Here is a 17,583-nt window from a genome sequence, read left to right on the forward strand (position 1 = left end):
ACTCTTGTCTCTTCGCAACTACTGTGTGCCGTTTCTCTTATTTTGGTTCTTTGGTGTGTGGACTAGATTTTATTTTCGTCCATACTATCTTCGTTTTTGTTTGGTGGGAAAAAAAATATGGCAAAAACCACCATATGCTCTGTTGGTTGGGTTTAAAATTAACTTAGGGATACGGCTATTTACATTTATCTACATTTTTACATATTTGCAAGGGCTTGACTAGTTGTCAATTGTTCTTATTGTTGGAATTGGGCGGCTCTGCGCCTGTTTTCCGCTTCTCTCAGACCTTTCCGTCTTTTTAAGGTTGCAATATGTGCTGCGTTTTCTCCCAGCCACCAGTACTTAGGAAGTATCCGGTGGAAGTCTTCGTCTCTTCTTGGGAGACGAAGTATCCGTGGAGTATTTCATGTCGTTGTTGTTTAGGTAGTGGTCAATCGGGATCTTTGTGTTGGCCTTGTGTCTGCTGCGGTGGAAGAGGGTGGGGACGTTGTCTTGATCTTGGATTAGGCCAATTCTGTCGAGGTACGTAAATGCTTGCGGTTGCAGGTATTCTTTGGCCACCGCTCGGTGTATGTTATTGACTATCTCCATGCTCCTGTGTATTGTCTCGTTTCGGATATTGGGTAGTTGGTTAAAGTAGTCTCTGGTTATTCTTATCATGAAGTTGTCTATTCTTGGTATCTCTGCTTCATCGTATAATTGCATATTGCTTATTCGTTCAATGTTGTTGGTTCCGGATTTCCTGTAGCGGTTTAGTACTGCCCTTATGCAAGCTCTTTCAAATTGTCTTATCTTTTCAACTTGGGCTGCTCCCAGGTTCCACCAAGCTGGTGCAGCATAAGTGATGATCGGGCGGATGAGAAGTAAGTAGCAGATCACTCTTGCTCTGTTGTTGATTCTGCCATCGTGGAATAATCGTGAGAGTGCTCGAGAACAATTTCTCGCTTTTTTCAGTTGTGAGTCGATGTGTTTGGTGTATCTGACGAGGTGGTCAATCTGCATCCCTAGATATCTGACCGATTTTTTTGTTGGGATGATGGCTGGTTCTCTCGTGTCTGGATTGAATGTGGTGATGGTGAATTCTTTTGCTACACTTCATTTTTTTGAGAAATTAACCTTTCTGGTTGTTTAAATAAGATGGTTTCGTACTTTCCTGGGTTTATTCGCAAATTCCATGTGGCATAGTAGTTATTAATTTTTTTTATTGTTAGTTCGAGTTTTGGTCTGATTTCTTCTGGGGTTTTCCCTGCTATGTAAAAAATTGTGTCGTTCGCGTATGCTATAGAGTAAGTGTTGTTGTTTTGATTTAGGTTGAAGAGGTTGAGTACATTGCTTGTGTAAATATTGAATAAGGTGGGTGAGTTTACTAGCCCTTGTGCTAGTCCTTCTAAGATTCTGAATGTTATGGACGATGTATTTGTGCTATTCCATATGATAAAAGATCTGTTTGTAATCATATTCCAAATCGTTCCTATTAATTCTGCTGGGAATTTCTTTTTTATCAGGCTGTATATGAGTCCGTTGATCCAAACCGAATCGAACGCTTTCTCTAGGTCCACGAGGGTGGCTCCTACCATTTCGTTTTTCGCCAGATGTCGGTTGACGTCCGAAAGTAGCTTGTGAATTGCGTGCAGAGTGGAATGTTTCTTTCTGAAGCCAAATTGGTTGTCCGGTATGGTGTTCTCCTTTTGTATGTGTGCTTCTATTGAGTTGTTAATTACTGCTTCGAAGACTTTGCTAATATTTGGGGTTAAACTTATTGGTCTGTAGCTGGACGGAAGGTTTGGCGGTTTGTCGTTCTTTAGTATCGGAAAGACTTTTGTGTTTTTCCAAGCTTTTGGAAAGTATTGTGTATTCAGGGCGTTGTTAAATAGGACTGTGTAATCTTTCATGACTTTAGGAGGGAGGTGTTTCAGCACGATGCTCGGTATATTGTCGGTTCCCGTTGAAGTCTTATTAGGTAGGTTTTTTAGGATATATTGTACCTCTGTTATGGTGCTAAAGTATTTCGGGCTGTCTGGTGTGATGTTTGGTGCATGTGCTCTGTTGTTTTCTGAGAAGGTTTGTACGGTTTCGGAGTTTCTTCTTCGTACGTTGTGTTGTTCAACAAATCTTTCTACTGTTTGGTCAACGATCTCTTTTAATCTCGTGTTCGTGTTCAGGTGACGGGGTGAATTGATTGCTTCGAAATATGCTCCAATTGTGTTTATTTTATCGCCTTGATTTTCTATGATTAGTTCCTCTCCATCTGTTATTGCCAGATTTAAGTTGCATTGGCTTCTTTGTATCATAGCTTCTTGTGTTCTTTTGATTGTCATATAAGGCACATCGTGTCTCGGTTTAGATCGGAATACTTTATTGATAATAGGAAAAAACTTTTCCGGGCTTTTATAGTCTATTTTATTTAAAATTTTTTGCCAGTGCGCTTCTATGTTTTTTTTTATTTCCTTGCTGATCTTTTCCTTAATCTTTGTTATTGTTTTTTTAATCCGTTTAATGATCTGCCTATTTGTCGTGTGGTTGCTTTTTTGTAGCGTGTGTAACAGGGTTAGTAGGTGTGATTTGTCTTCATGGATTTTTTCTGACTCTGTTTGTTATGTAACTGTATGTGGAGGGTGTGTTCTCAACTTTGGGTACTTTATTCTCTATTGCGTCTAAAATCTTCTGATTAATTTTCTCTATGTGGGTGTCAATTTCTTGCTCATTTAGGTTTCTGTTATCTGGTATTTCCAGATCATATTGGTCATTTAGATATTTCGTAAACATTTTCCATTTCGTTTGCTTGTATGCGTATCTGTTTGGGGTTGCGTTTGGAGTATTTGCATTTGCTAATTGCGTATGTACCTCTATATAGATCGCTTTATGATCGCTGTCATATGAAATGGTATCTAGTTTATTGTTTATAAGGTTGCTCAGTTTCAGTCTTGAATCTAGTATGGCAATGTCCAGTACCGTTTGAGCTGGTATATATGTCGGTTCGAAAGGTACATATATTTTTGTTTCGAATCGCTGCGCATTTTCTCTTTCCCATCGGATTAATATGCGACCCCTAGGCTTATTAGTTCGGTCTCCGAACTCTTTATGCCTGGCGTTGAAATCCCCGGCTATTATATAGTATGTGTTATCCTTTTCTAACTTTAACTTGGTACATAAATTCGTTAATTCTTGTAAAAAGGCTTTTTTGATTCGATTTTATTTGTTGCGTAGATGCTAACGAGTATTACTTTCCGCCCATGGCTCATGTTAATTTGTATTATCGTGTATTCTAGTATTTTATTCTCTTTTGAACTCGGGTCAGTTATTTTTTTGTACGGTACGTCTTTTTTGATTATTACGGCGGTGCCTCCTCCTTTTTTCGCGTTCGGTCTGTCTGTCCGTATAATTTCGTATCCCTCTATGTATACTCTGTGGTTATTATTCAGCTTAGTTTCGGAGACTAGTGCTACGTCTAGGTCATACTCTCTGATGAGTTGTTCGAGGTCTACCCTACGTTCATGTTTAATGATAGAGTTTACGTTTATTGCTGCTATTTTTAATGTGCCTCTCCTCTGTGCGTTGTAGGCGCACGTGTTTCTTTGAGCGGGATTTGCGCTATTGTCCATTTGTGTTATTCGTACGCTATTTGTGCCTCGACGAACTCAAAGAGTTGGTCGATTCTGCTCGAGTTGGATGTTATTTTTTCTTCTAAGGTTAGGAGTCTGTTCGCCATCGTTTTGAACTCGTGTTTGAGTTCGCTTACCCATGAGGGAGTGTGACTGTGTTCGTCTGTGTGGGGTCTACTTGGGCCGTTGGTGCTCGGCTGGGGGGTTGGTGGGAAATCGAACCCCGGTCTCCCGCGTGACAGGCGGGGATATATACTGACTTTTTTTTTACTTTTTTTATTTTACAAAGAAGTGTGTCTTACAATTTTTTCGGGTAGGAGCGTACAGGGGAAAAAAAGCTTAAAACTATATGCTTAGAGTTAGAGGGTTTTATAAACGGTGGGCTGAATTTACTCAGCATCTCTACCTTTTCATATATTTTGGAACTTAGAATTAGCAGGACGAATATCTGGTTTTGGACACATCTATGCGAATGGGTATCTTTACAATTATTTATATTGATAATATTGCGTGGAAAAAAAGACAGGTGTGTTTATGGCAACAAAGGAAAAACCACGCTTGGAATGTGCTAATTAATTATGCTTAATGTACAATGCTATTTACATTTATTTTATATAGTTGAGTTGATTATAATTTATCGAAGACGAGAGGCTTCATATCGGTTTATGAGGAATTTGCTTATGAACTCTTTGAGGGGAGTCTAAGGGGCGAATGATATCGTGTTCTAAATTTCTGTTTTTAGTCTTGATTCATCTTCTTTTTCTTCTAGTATTTTTTCTGTGGGGACGGGTATCCTCAATAGCTAATCTGTTTCTAAGGTTAGTTATGTATACGGCTGTGAGGTCTAGCCAGAAGTATTTTTTGTCCAGGCGCTTGTGATGAAGTTTATTGCATATGGGGATGGATGAATCGTATATAAAGTTTGGTCGTTTAGCCATCATGAGTTCATAATTAGTGGGGAGTTTTTTATTAGCTGCATGCCTTTTCCAATGCATTAAGATGGGTATGTTGTTATAGTCTTGGATGATGCCGGCTCGGTCATGTAAAATAAATGATTGAGGTTGTATGTAACCAGTGGCTATGGAATTGTTTGTGATAATTGGGTCTGGTGTACTGAATGCTTGGATGGTTGGGTTTGTGGATAGGGAGTTGTCGGGAAAATAGTCTCTGGCGAGCTTAATTATAAAATTACCTATTCTGGGGATTTTGGCTTTGTTATAAATAATCTGATTTTTGACTCTATGCTGGAATTGTGTCTCGGCTGATCTATGTAAAAAGAGTGCTGTACGTAGGCATTTACGTTCAAAAAGGCGCAGATTTTCAGCTTGAGTGGCTCCAAGATTCCACAACACAGCGGCTGCGTACGTAAGAATCGGGCGGATTAATATTTGATAGATTATTATTTTCGCGGTAGGTGAGATAAATTTGTTATGCATAAGGCGGGATAGTGAGTGGTATCGCCGTCTTGCTTTTTCGAGTTGGGTTGTCCAGTGAGTATTTCCTCTAACTAGATTATCGATATGCACGCCTAGATATTTGACAGCATTATTGGTGGGTATCGTGACAAGTTCCTGTGTGTCCGGATGTTGTGTATTTATGGAGAAGTTGTGTTTGTGGTCTCGATCTACGCTATTTAGTGCGGAGTTAACTCTCCTAAAGAGGATGGTTTCGCATTTACGTGGGTTTAATCGCAGATTCCATGTGGTATAGTAGTTATTTATTTTATTGACTAATGCTTGTAAATTGTTTTGAATATTGTTTATGCTTTTTCCTGCGCAGTATATGATTAAATCGTCCGCATAAGCTATTGCATGTGTGTTATTACCGCTATTTAGTTGGAACGAATTTAGAATGTCACAAGTGAATATGTTAAACAGAAGGGGGGATGTGACTGTCCCTTGCTGTAGGCCTTCTGATATGGTAAAATCTTTAGAAGACTTGTTTACGCCATCCCACACGATAAATTTGCGGTTTGAGATCATGTCCCACACCGTAAAACATATATGTGGGGGGAACTCTTCTTTAATCATTTTGTAAATTAGCCCGTTTTGCCATACGGAGTCGAAAGCTTTTTCAAGATCGATTAGGGTCGCGCCAACCATATGCTTAGTAGCAAGGTATCCGTTGACGTCTGAGAGAAGCTTATTGATAGCGTGAGTTGTAGAATGATTAAATCTGAATCCATACTGAGTATCCGGAATGATTTTTTTTGTTGTACAGTGTAAGAGAATGGATTTTTGTAGAATTATTTCGAAGACTTTACTTATTGCCGGCGTAAGACTGATCGGTCTGTAACTGGCTGGATCATGGGGGTCTTTATCTTTTTTAAGAATTGGGAAGATTTTGGAGGATTTCCAGGCTATGGGGAAGTATTGTACGTTAAGCGCATTGTTGAATATGATAGTTAAATCTTTGACTATTGCTGGGGGCAGATGTTTAAGGATGATTGGAGGTATATTATCGGGGCCGCTTGAGGATTTGTTTGGGAGCTTTTGTAAAATTTTTTGCATTTGTGGGATTGTAGAGAAGTACGTTCTGAGTGTTTCGGGTGAGCTAGGGGCATAGGCTTTATTAGCGTCGTTAAATTCAGTGAGAGTGGCAGAATTGCTTCGGATTGCGTCAAATTCTTTTTTAAAATTGTTTATTTTGTTATCAATGATTTCTCTTAATCGAGTGTTGAGGTTTAAATGTCTTGGGGAATTTATGGATTCGTAATGAGCGCCTAGTATGTTTAAGATATCTGTTGGGGTTGAAAAAATATATTTGTTATTCTCGATTGGGGTGGAGTCGACTGGAATGGCGGCTCGTGTAACGATATTGCAGTTTGAATCTATATGGAGGCATTGAATAGAATTAGTAGTTTTTGGTCTGAATAAGTTGTTAATTTTGGGGAAAAATTTGTCGGGGTTTCTATGATCTATTTTTTGATATATTTTTTTCCAGTATTTGTCTATGCAGATTGTGAACTGGTGTATTATGAGTTGTTTTGTGTTATTGATGAGCGATTTGAGAGTTCTGAACAGTGGGGATGTGCCATGGGGGTCGATACGTCTTTGTTTGTTTAATGCAGTAAGAAGTTTTGATTTATGTTTCTGTAATTTAATTATAATCCGGTTAAGATAGATATTTGTGTTGTTGTTGCTATTGAATCGGGGTACACAGAGTTTAATAGATCTATTTATGTGTAAAACAATATTTTGGAGGTGGGAATCAATTTCGGGTATGGAGATGTTGATATTATCCGGGAGAGTTGAAGTGTAGTTATCGTTCAGGTTCATTTCAAATTTTTTCCAATCGGTAGCTTTGAATACGTATCTGTGCTTAGAAGTTGTGTTTTTGTCGCTGTTTATGATTTCAACAGTGAAAAAAAGTGCGTTGTGGTCGCTATCGTACGGTAGGGTTTGGAGATGGTGAGAGAGAAGGTTAGTGAATTTAATGGATGAGTCAGCCAGACACAGATCAATGTTTGTTTGCGCTGGAATATATGTGGGGCTATCTGGAGAGTATACTTTAGTTCTAAAGTTAAGTCCAGTGGAGTTCTCCCAGTCGTACAGATACCTCCCTCTGGGATTGATAATACGATCGCCATAAGATGTATGTCTGGCGTTTAAATCTCCCGCTATGATGTATTTATTGTTGGGGTGGCGTAAGTTCAGCCGTTCGAATATATGGTTAAGTTCTCTTAGGAAAATTTCTTTAATGTTCGAGCTGTTGGTGGCATAGATACTAATTAAATATAAGTTAGCATTCGATCTCTGTGTATCATTGTTCGTGAGAAGTTTGATAATGGTGTATTCAATTATTTGGTTGTTTATTGATGTGGGGAATTTTATGATATTATACTCTAAATTATTTTTGCATAAGATTGCTGTTCCGCCATCTTTTGATGGTGGTGGGCGGTCCGTGCGGATCATATCGTATTCTTTGAACGTAATTTTGTGTGAGGGATTTAAAAAAGTTTCTGATACGAAAGCGATATCAACATTATTATTGATAAGGAAAGTGTATAAATTGTACCTTCGATGGTGTGTTCTAATTGAGTGTACATTAATAGCCGCGATTGTGAGATTATTCAGCAGATGGTCTTCGATGATCGGAGTGTTGGCGGGTGTGAGGTGCGCAGAAGCGACGATGATTTGAGTTTACGCGGCGTGGATTTCCAGATTCATGTGTTCGAATAGGAGATCGATTCTCTGCTTGTTGCTGTTGATTTGTGTAGATAGTTGAGCTAAGACTTCTGTGAGTGTAGTAATAATTTCTTTTTTTATATCTGTGATCCAGTGCGGTGGAGAGTCCGAGATGAACGTGGTTTTAGATGGATGTTATTGATGATTTGTGGTGTTATTGTTTGATGTGATTTGTGCGAAGGAGACGTTAGAAGAAACCGTTCGATTGTATGTGTTTATGTTTTTTGTGAGCTGTGTTTGATTTTCCCTTTTAAATGCTTTGGTTTTGCTTTCTATGAATTTATAGTATTGGCAGCCGCGATAGTTTGCGGGATGGCCATTTTTGCCGCAATTCGCGCATTGGAGTAGTTGTTTATCGGATTCGGCTTTTATTTCGCATTTTCCTGGTTCGTGAGATTTACTGCATTTGACACATCTGTATTGCAGGTTGCAGTTGACGCTAGCATGACCTAGACGTTGACACTTTCTACATTGAAAGATGGTTTTTTTTCTTAGCTGTTCCCATTTGATTTTTTGGAATAGAAGGTGGTTTGTCTTTCTTAGGTGGATCGGCTCGCTATCGTGTTTTAGTTGAACCAAGAAAATATTTCTGTGACTGTTTTTCTGATTTGTGGCCATTTTGGACACTTTGAGAACTTCTGTATTGCGAAGATTGAGGAGGTTGATTTCCTCGATGATGTCGTTTTCGGTGAAGTCGCCGGATATTCCTTTCAGTACGAGTGTTTTTGGCCTTTGAGCCTTCGGCGTAAAGGTGAAGAACTGAATTTGCTCGTCTTTAAGGAGTTGAGAGATATGATTGTATGTTTCGATGTTAGTAGCGTATATTGAGACTTCATTGGTAGCGGTTTGTCGTATGAAGAAGGATTCTTTTTCAATTTTTCTTTCGGTGATTAAGTTAATTATGGTTTTTATATTGTCGATATTCTGTAGGTGAATCGGAGGAGGTTTGGTGTTCTTTGACTTGATAACCGCCGTATTGGGCGTGGCGTTTGCCTCGGCTGGCGGGAAATTAGCAGACGGCGAGTTTTGACTTTCGGAGTTTATAATATCAGTAAGGCTCTCAAAGGAGTTTTCGGTCGGAAAGTCTCGATTCGATGAGGGAGATTTTTTTTTCCTTACTGTTTTTTTCGGTGAGATCCATTTGCTATTCCCTGGTTCTGGGTCAGTATTTCCATCCTCCGGTTGTTCGTGGATTTTTCGTCCTCGAGTTGCGGCGAGATTTGGCTGCGATGTGGTGGCGCGGTTTTGAGTTGAGGCGAAATCTCGCATGAAGTTCTTATATTCCTTATTTAAGGCTTGGATGGAAAGTGTTCTGGTATGATGAGGTCTTTTGAGCGCCTGCATCGATGTGTGGGCCGAGTTATCTGCCTCTGATTTCTTTTTATTCGATGACATTTTCAAATTAGTCACTACGGGGGAGCCCACATTGGGCTTGCCCCGTTGGGAATTATAAGCGTCGTTTATGATAGAATTTTATAAAAAGATGGGTCACGGCACAGGTTGAAGAAGATAATTGCGCCTGTTTTGTGACTGAGGTGGTTAAACAAAGCACTTGTTTTTGATTATCGGTTTCTATGCGTTCGTTCAAATAGGTATTCTCTGTACGTTAGGAACGATGCTCACAACAGCAGAGCCGCGGTGAGACTGCCCGCGGGGATACTGACCAGTATACTATCGAAGAATTCGAATTTGCGTCATGTAATACTAAAATTTTAAAAAGCAGTGCTGCTTGACTTGGAGCAGTTTGCTGCCCTAACACACAACAAAAAAGTTATATCATGAATCTTATCCAAAGACAAAATATAAGAGTTGAATTTCAATTCTTCAACACTTGAAAAACAAAAATAATTCTCTCCGGCGGGGAATCGAACCCCGGTCTCCCGCGTGACAGGCGGGGATACTGACCACTATACTACCGAAGAATTGAATGCTCCAAATTAAAATGTAGTTCGAAAAGTCGGCATCCCTCTAATGGCGCTGCGATCGTTCAGGTGTAACAGTCCGAGTGAAATTCTCTTGATAATTTAAATGTTCATATTAGGTCCAATCGACAAGAAGCTGAATTCCGCTTTACAAACTTTCTCCTCAATAATAAGACAGAAAAAATGTTGTTCTTCTAATTAAATATTTTCTTCTTTCTTTATGATATTCTTCTAATATAATTCACATGTTCATAAGTAGTGTCGATGAACGCTGATTATGAATTGCTAAATTATGAAATCAATGTACAAGCATATTAAGCACCAATGTGAGCATTTCCAGTTTCGCGATTTTTTTACGCGACGGAAATCAGCGCATTCTAGGAATGAATTACGCTTTCGTCACACAGAGCTCATCCACAACGAAATCAACAAATTCTAATTGGACGATTCCGATCGGGCGCAGTTGGAGCTTCGCGATTGGAGTAGAACGACGAATGATTGGTTTCGATGGTTTTATCGCCTGATGAAAATCAACCTTTAGCAAGTTTCTCGGACGGTGCTGCCATCTTCAACTATGACGATGACGACACGAGACGACGCGCGACGGCGACAGTCTTTGGTCGAAGCGGTCCACCAGTGGCCAGGCTAGTCTCACGGGCAGACGTGAGAATAGCCACAAGTGAAAGAAAAAGAAGAAGACGGCGACAGTCTACTGCCGGGCAAGGGACAAGGCACGAGGTTTCCTTTTGATTGTAGCGCAAAGTGCCACAGTGCCGCGTGTTCCTTTAGAGTAGCGCGCAAATATTATTGATGAATATATTTTTCTATGAATTTGTTGAAAAAATTGAGAATAAAGAATAGTGGCAAGTGAGTGTCAAAATGTTGGTCCTTTTCGAAACTCCGGCGGGATACGCTATTTTCAAGGTAAGCCGAGTGGGTTTAACCTCTCGAAAGGCGGCGTCGCAACAATGCTTTTCTATGATAAAACACGTGCTCCCATAGGACCTCAATTATGCATTTATTTCGTTTTGACACTGTTACAGGTACTTGACGAGAACAAACTGACCAAAAGTGAGAATCTTTATCGTGATTTTGAGACGCCTGAAGCTGCTTCAAAAATGTAAGTACTTTTTATGTATCTTTCTATTCTAAAATTGCTCACCAATAACCTCAAATATCAAGGAAAAGAGCCGGGAAAATGAGTAAAATTAAAATAAACCTTGACAGACGCACTGTCCATGGACAAGATAACAAAAATACACATTACCTTCAAATCTCAATATCTTGAAATAAAAATCCCATCTTTTTTGCCCTGCGGGCAGTCGAGAGTTAAAAATAATACAATTCGAATCAATTGTAGTATTTGGAAGCAGTAAAATTCAGAGTTCTTCTTACAAAACAAATTATTATGCTTACAATGTTAAAAATCATGCTGTTCAATTTTCAAAATCCTAAACGGTAATCAAAAACTGGTTCAATCAATATGTTTTGTAATTTGGAGTAAAAACGTGTCTTGCTCTCCAGACATTATAAAACATTGAGATTACCGCATTCAGGTTTCCCTCAAATCAGCGTACCTGTGTAAGTTCAAAAACCATATCAAAAATATTAATTTATGTCTTAAACAAAAATTATGCTTTGCAGCGTAAAGTTGAAGCATTTTGAAAAATTTGCTGACACAACAGAGGCTTTGGCAGCAACAACAGCGGCGGTAGAGGGGAAGTTATGCAAGACTCTGAAGAAAACCCTGAAGAAACATTGCGCAGAGGTGCAAGAGCAGCTGGCTGTAGCCGACGCCAAATTGGGTAACGCGATAAAAGACAAAATGTCATTGTCCTGTGTCAGCAACACTACCATCCAAGAATTGATGAGATGCATAAGAAGTCAAACGGATGCTTTATTAGCCGGATTCCCCAAGAAAGAAATGACGGCTATGGCTCTGGGTCTGGCGCACAGTTTGTCCAGATACAAGCTGAAATTTTCTCCTGATAAAATCGACACTATGATCATCCAAGCTGTTTGTCTTCTCGATGATTTGGACAAGGAATTAAACAACTATGTGATGCGCTGCAGGGAATGGTACGGTTGGCACTTCCCCGAGCTTGGAAAAATCATAACCGACAACGTTGCGTTCGTGAAAACGGTTAAAGTAATTGGAACCCGAGAAAACACGAGCTCCTGCGACCTTTCGGATCTCCTGGCCGAAGAAATCGAAGAGAAAGTCAAAGAGGCTGCTGAGATTTCAATGGGAACCGAAATTTCCGAGGACGATATTCTGAACATCCAAAATCTGTGCGATCAGGTGATCGAGATCTCGCAGTATCGAAGCCAGCTTTACGATTACTTGAAAACCAGAATGATGGCAATGGCTCCGAATCTGACCGTTCTCGTGGGAGAACTGGTCGGCGCCCGGCTCATTTCGCACGCTGGTTCCCTCATCAACCTCGCAAAACATCCGGCTTCGACGGTCCAGATCCTCGGTGCCGAGAAAGCCCTTTTCCGTGCCCTTAAAACCAAAAGAGACACGCCGAAGTACGGTCTCATTTATCACGCGCAATTGGTCGGTCAAGCTTCGACGAAAAACAAGGGTAAAATGTCAAGAATGTTGGCGGCCAAAGCTGCGCTCGCAACGAGGGTCGATGCCCTTGGCGAAGACGGAAGTTTCGACCTCGGAGCCGAGCACAAGGCGAAGCTGGAGTCCCGCTTGCGGATTCTGGAGGACGGAAATATTCGAAGAATCAGCGGAACGGGAAAAGCTAAAGCTAAATTTGAAAAATATCATTCTAGCAGTGAATTCGTTCAATACCCAGCCGCGGCAGACTCGACTTTGCCGAGCGGAAGCGGCGCCGGTATCAAACGGCGACACTCGGAATCAGAAGTCAAAAAACCGAAGATCCTCGTCGAAGAAATTAGCCCCGAAGACGAGCAGTCAGCAGTTCCTAAAAAGAAGAAAAAGAGGATGAGCGAGAGCGACGTCAAAGAAGAAAAGGACGATAAGAAATCTGTCGTCAAAATGGAATTGGAGGACGCTGAAACTTCCGAACAAATCAAAACCGAGGAATCCGAAGAACCAACGACCAAGAAAAAGAAGAATAAGAAGAAGAAAAAGGACACAGACATGGACACTTCCGAGGTCAAGGCCGAACCTCAAGACGATTCGTCTCAAGGTTCGAAAATACTCTAAAAATAAAACAAACGAATTTAACGTCCTGTCAATGACTTTAAAGTCAAGGGTGTTCAACCGTTTTCGAAAACTTTCAAAAAATTTTTCGCAATATCAAATTTATTACATTTTAGAGTATATTGTGGCTTCACATATCTTTTTTGTAATTTACTATAAAACAATTTTTTTCTTTTTTGACAAATCAAAAAAGTTGATTTCAGGCATGTGAGCTAACAAAGCGAAATAAAAATTTTTATTACTGTTTTCAGACCCACAGAAAGCGAAGAAGAAAAAGATGAAGGAAGAGACGAAAGAAGAAGATGAAACAACAGCTGACGCGTCCGAGGCACCACAGAGCGAGAAGAAAAAGAAAAAGAAGAAAAAATCGAAATCGCTTTCGAATGATTAAGATTAACCCGAAGAGGATCGAACATTTGCCGAAAAATGTTGAACTTTTGTTAATTTTTTTTTCCTTTACTATTTTATATAGTATTATTTTTTGTGCAAATAATATTTCCATCTCGAGAAACAATGAGAAAAACCGAATAAAAAATTACGCGCAAGAAAATGTGAAAAACATTCCTGATGTTCGTCAAAAATTCATTTCAATCTCACAATCAATGACGTCAAATCCCTGGCGTTGACACAAAATTTATTTCAATTTCGTAGAAATTATATGGGGGAGAAAAAAAGATGGTTCAACAACAATTTTGTTTTCTTCCATTTAAATCATCTCTTATTACAATAATTATAGTCTTGTCACTTGGCGACATAAACGCAGACTTTTTAGTACCTCCTAAATAATATTTAATATTGTATTATTAAATTGTAATAATTATGGAATCATGATGGTCGAATAGATTTATCGTAGAATCATTGCACAAAATGATTTCGAGGAGAAATCATTGTTATCGGACAGTGTTGAAACGGGAGAGCTTCATTGTTCATGTTCATTCCGACCAACAACAAATACACACGCACACAACACACTTCTCTCTTTCTCTCACTCTGCTTAAATAGCTTGTACTAATTTGCGCACGCTTGCACATGGTAAATCAACGCTTTGATTTCAATCATCATTCACCATCATTTTTCCATTGGTTGTCAATACGCAAGTAAATGCAACCTATTTATCAAATCAGATTCAACATTGAATGTTCCATCGTTTAAATAAACGAAAAATATTTCATCAAATATTCTTTTCTATTTTTTTTCCATGAATATTGAGTTTGAAAATCAATTCCCATGGTTTTTCTTAGACTCAGGAAATAGGTTAAGTAGCATGAAAATGGGTTTCCAGTTTCCCATATCTTCAAAATACTCCAAGACTGAAAGTTCATTCCCATACCTAATTATTGAGAAACAAAAATAAAAAAACTTTTAAAAATCCTATAAATCATTTGATACGGTGCAAGTCACAATTCATGTGGAATTAAATTCTATTCTATTTTCGTCCCACGATCATAAAGCGAGAGAGTGAACTTTCAGTGTTATTCAATGTCATCCGTAGAAGGCCGTGAAAATGAATTCCCAGAGCTTTTGGCTATGCAATGATAAGTGGCCAAAATACTTGTAAATAACAAGGTTTCGTTGTACTCCAACGATGTAAGCTCCAATATCGTTTTTTCCACTACAAGTACGCATACATGAATATCGAAAAATATACTGTGTACATATAATATGTATAGATTTATGTATAAATACACACCCAACGTGCCAACGTGTATGTTTCTAACCAACAATTGAAGAAACACAAAAGCTACGTGATTTCATCGTAGCGAGGGTGACGAAAGAGAGAATAAAACCGCAGCTAAAAAAATGAGCCCTAAAAGATCTACAAAAAAAAAAAAGAGGAAAAATTATGGTGTTTTATTTCAACCACAAAATTCTATATAAATGTTAGTAAAGTAGCATATATTATTATTATATTTTGTTTCTTTTCGTGTTTAAATCGTATATATAAATTAGTAAATTCACTTGGTAAATAATATATGTTGGACTTGAATTTGTACAAATGACTTTGTTCTTGTTTGCTTTCCATAATAATTCATCTCGAGTATATGCCCCGCGCGATGGAGAAAAACAAAATAATAAATGTTGTGAGAACGAACTAAAGATTTTGTGCGAATTACGGAAAAAAAAAAAAAATGCATCGATTCGATCGGTGACTTTGAACGATTGCGTTTTCCAAAGCGGTTTAGACAATAGTAATATTGCACGCGCGCGCTCACATACATACACACTCACGCATATGCACACGCTGGCGAAAAAATGTCACGAAGTTGAAGTTTTCATCGTCGAAATTGGAGGAAAATAATTGATTTTTCCATAATCTTGAATTTATTTCTACTGATTTAGTTATCGTCTCAAGAATACCATGATTTTTTGCTGCGCTCTACGATGCAAACTTCAAAATCATGCAAATTTTTTCTCAAATATAATTAGCGTAGCAGCTTCTTATCGCTGCTGAACTTAATGTATGTAAAGTTCAATTTAGCGTATACTCGTGAAAAGATTGAGTCCAGACTTGTTCTCTTTTTGACTACGTGCTTTGCTGAACACGTTCCAGAATCTTAGAGTTTCGTCACCAGCTCCTGTCACAATGGCTTCGCCGTCGGGAGACATTGCCAGGTACAGGACTCTGTAAGAGTGTCCTGTGAGCTTGGCAACTTGCGTCAAGCTCGGATACTTCCAGACGAGGATCTGGTTCTGGGAGTAGCCGTGAGTGCTGACGAGTTCGGAGCTGTGTTTGCTCCAGGCCAGATTGCACACTTGAGAGCCGGTATCGACGCACTGCATGGGCTGACCAGTCAGGGTGTTCCAAAATCTGATGCACCGGTCAGCAGTGCCGCCACCAGAGGCCAAGAGTCCATGATGATGGGGTGACCAGGCTATTGCTTTCACTGCAGCTAAATGTTCGGTGTAAGTTTGAACGGGAGAAAGGGAGTGCAGGTTCCAGACGTAAAGTCGATTGTCGTTTCCTCCCGAGGCCAAATATTGGTTGTCCGGGGACCATTTCAAGCCACAAACTTCTTGGCGGTGAGCACCCAAACGTCTTTCACCTACGATGCAAGGAGTTCGAGCGTCTCGCTGCAGGATTAGTCTGTCTCGACTGCCAGAAGATAATACTTCGCCGTTCCAAGCTAGAGCTCCGACTCTGGCACTGTGTCCTTGAAGCTTGCTCACTTGTTTGTTCACCGCTACATCCCAAACTTGAATATAACCCAGATGAGTACCCACTGCCACTAAATTCCCACGCTCGTTCCATGCTACCGATGTCACACTGTTTCCATCGCCCGACAAATCACAGAGCTTCGTTACTTGGCTGGTACAAGCGGACCAGAGATAAACACAACTTCCGAGGCCAACACTGAGAACATTTTGGGAGGACCAGTCAACTAGGTTCAAATAAAAGTCATCTTGGAGTTCTGGCGCGTCCAACACTTTGAAGGGGATTCTGGAGATCTTTCTGGTAGCTTTCCGAGGAGATCTTAACAATTTTTGACTCTTTGCACTCAACGGAGACAGGGAATAAGGCGAACTCTGATCCAGCAGAGTGTCGTGATCTTTAAGGCCTCCCGGGCTCGCGTATTTGAAGAGATTCTTGCTTCGCAGAACCGACCACATCGCCCCTCTCCCGCCCCCGCTGCCCACGCCGTTTCCACCACCCCCCGAACCGCTACGTTCCTCAGATTGCCCCTTAACGTCCTCGATACTCGCCCCCAGTAACTCGTTCTTAAGTAAACTGGAATATGCGATCCCGTCTCGGCTGGACTCACCATTTTCTCGAGTTTTTTTTCCGGAGCCCATACCCCCAGAGCCACCAACACTTCCAGAAGTTCCCGAAGGTCCTCGGTTCTCTGAGATCATCGAAAATGTCGTTTGCCAATTGCTTCCCGATCGCGTTGGAATGAAACGGTCGAAACTGTTGTTGCTGCATTTTGTGGGGGAGAGGTACGACGGGGGCGCGATCGTACACGACAAGCTGGTACTTGTCCGCGTTGTCAACGTCGACAAAGATTCTGAACCTCGATCCCCTTTCAAAACTGGCTTTAAAAGCCTCTTTTCGTATTCGTGATTGAACATTGTCTCTTCTTCGTTTCTTCGAGAACGAAATTCACGATCGTTTCACAGCACCACCAACGCGCACACTTCACGTTTAACCTCCTCGAGCCAGCCCCTTAATACACACAACACTCCCACGAAAATTATCACATATTTACTGAGAACGCGGGGATTTTTTGGCCGACGTTGCACGGAGGGAGCAGCCAAATTACACCCTGGGCTGCGAGAGATGAAAAAGTCTTGACTAAGTAGGCAACGAACGGAGTTTTCGTTAATGTTTTTTGCCCCTCGAGCCCAGCTCTCTCCGCGACTGCGGGATGGTGCGATGACTTTTTTTTTATAGACTTTGGCGTTCTCCCCTTCGATTTCGATCTAACGAGAGCTTTGAACTCTTTGAACGTCGCTTTTTCTAAGTACCCCTTGAAGGTCGCTGGGAAAGTGGCATATCAACGGCTGCAGCGCCACCTCAAAACGGCGGGAAATTCTCGAAGCTCATAGACTAAGAAGTTTCCTGCATTATTTCATTTCTATTTTCAATTTCGAATAAAGATTTTTTTTCATTTTTCATCCAAAAATTGATAAACTTTTTGGAATTCTCAAAGTGTTTTATTCCATGTTTGGTAAATATTAAAATAATCAACGGA

The 17,583-nt window shown here is 40.2% G+C and overlaps 2 protein-coding genes and 1 non-coding gene across 3 annotated transcripts; 1 reads left to right on the forward strand and 2 right to left on the reverse strand.

Moving 5' to 3' along the window:
- Positions 1 to 9,639: 9,639 nt before the first annotated feature.
- TRNAD-GUC (transfer RNA aspartic acid (anticodon GUC)) lies at positions 9,640 to 9,711 on the reverse strand. Its single transcript has one exon. It is a non-coding gene; the product is annotated as a tRNA-Asp (tRNA).
- A 615-nt stretch (positions 9,712 to 10,326) lies between these two features.
- Positions 10,327 to 13,453, forward strand: nop5 (nop5 ribonucleoprotein). Its single transcript, XM_043432042.1, has 4 exons — positions 10,327 to 10,635; positions 10,755 to 10,831; positions 11,356 to 12,878; positions 13,144 to 13,453. The coding sequence occupies exons 1-4, from the start codon at positions 10,591 to 10,593 to the stop codon at positions 13,281 to 13,283; spliced, it is 1,785 nt and encodes a 594-aa protein (XP_043287977.1). The 5' UTR covers positions 10,327 to 10,590; the 3' UTR covers positions 13,284 to 13,453.
- Positions 13,454 to 13,582: 129 nt separating this feature from the next.
- fzr (fizzy-related) lies at positions 13,583 to 17,327 on the reverse strand. The gene is made up of 2 exons (XM_043432043.1): positions 14,583 to 17,327; positions 13,583 to 14,504 (listed from the first exon to the last, which is right to left on the reverse strand). Exon 1 carries the CDS (start codon positions 16,958 to 16,960, stop codon positions 15,368 to 15,370), a length of 1,593 nt encoding a protein of 530 aa, XP_043287978.1. The 5' UTR covers positions 16,961 to 17,327; the 3' UTR covers positions 13,583 to 14,504; positions 14,583 to 15,367.
- Positions 17,328 to 17,583: the final 256 nt, after the last annotated feature.

The sequence above is a fragment of the Venturia canescens genome, chromosome 11 (genome assembly GCF_019457755.1).
Source record: "Venturia canescens isolate UGA chromosome 11, ASM1945775v1, whole genome shotgun sequence".
NCBI classification, from domain to species: domain Eukaryota; kingdom Metazoa; phylum Arthropoda; class Insecta; order Hymenoptera; family Ichneumonidae; genus Venturia; species Venturia canescens.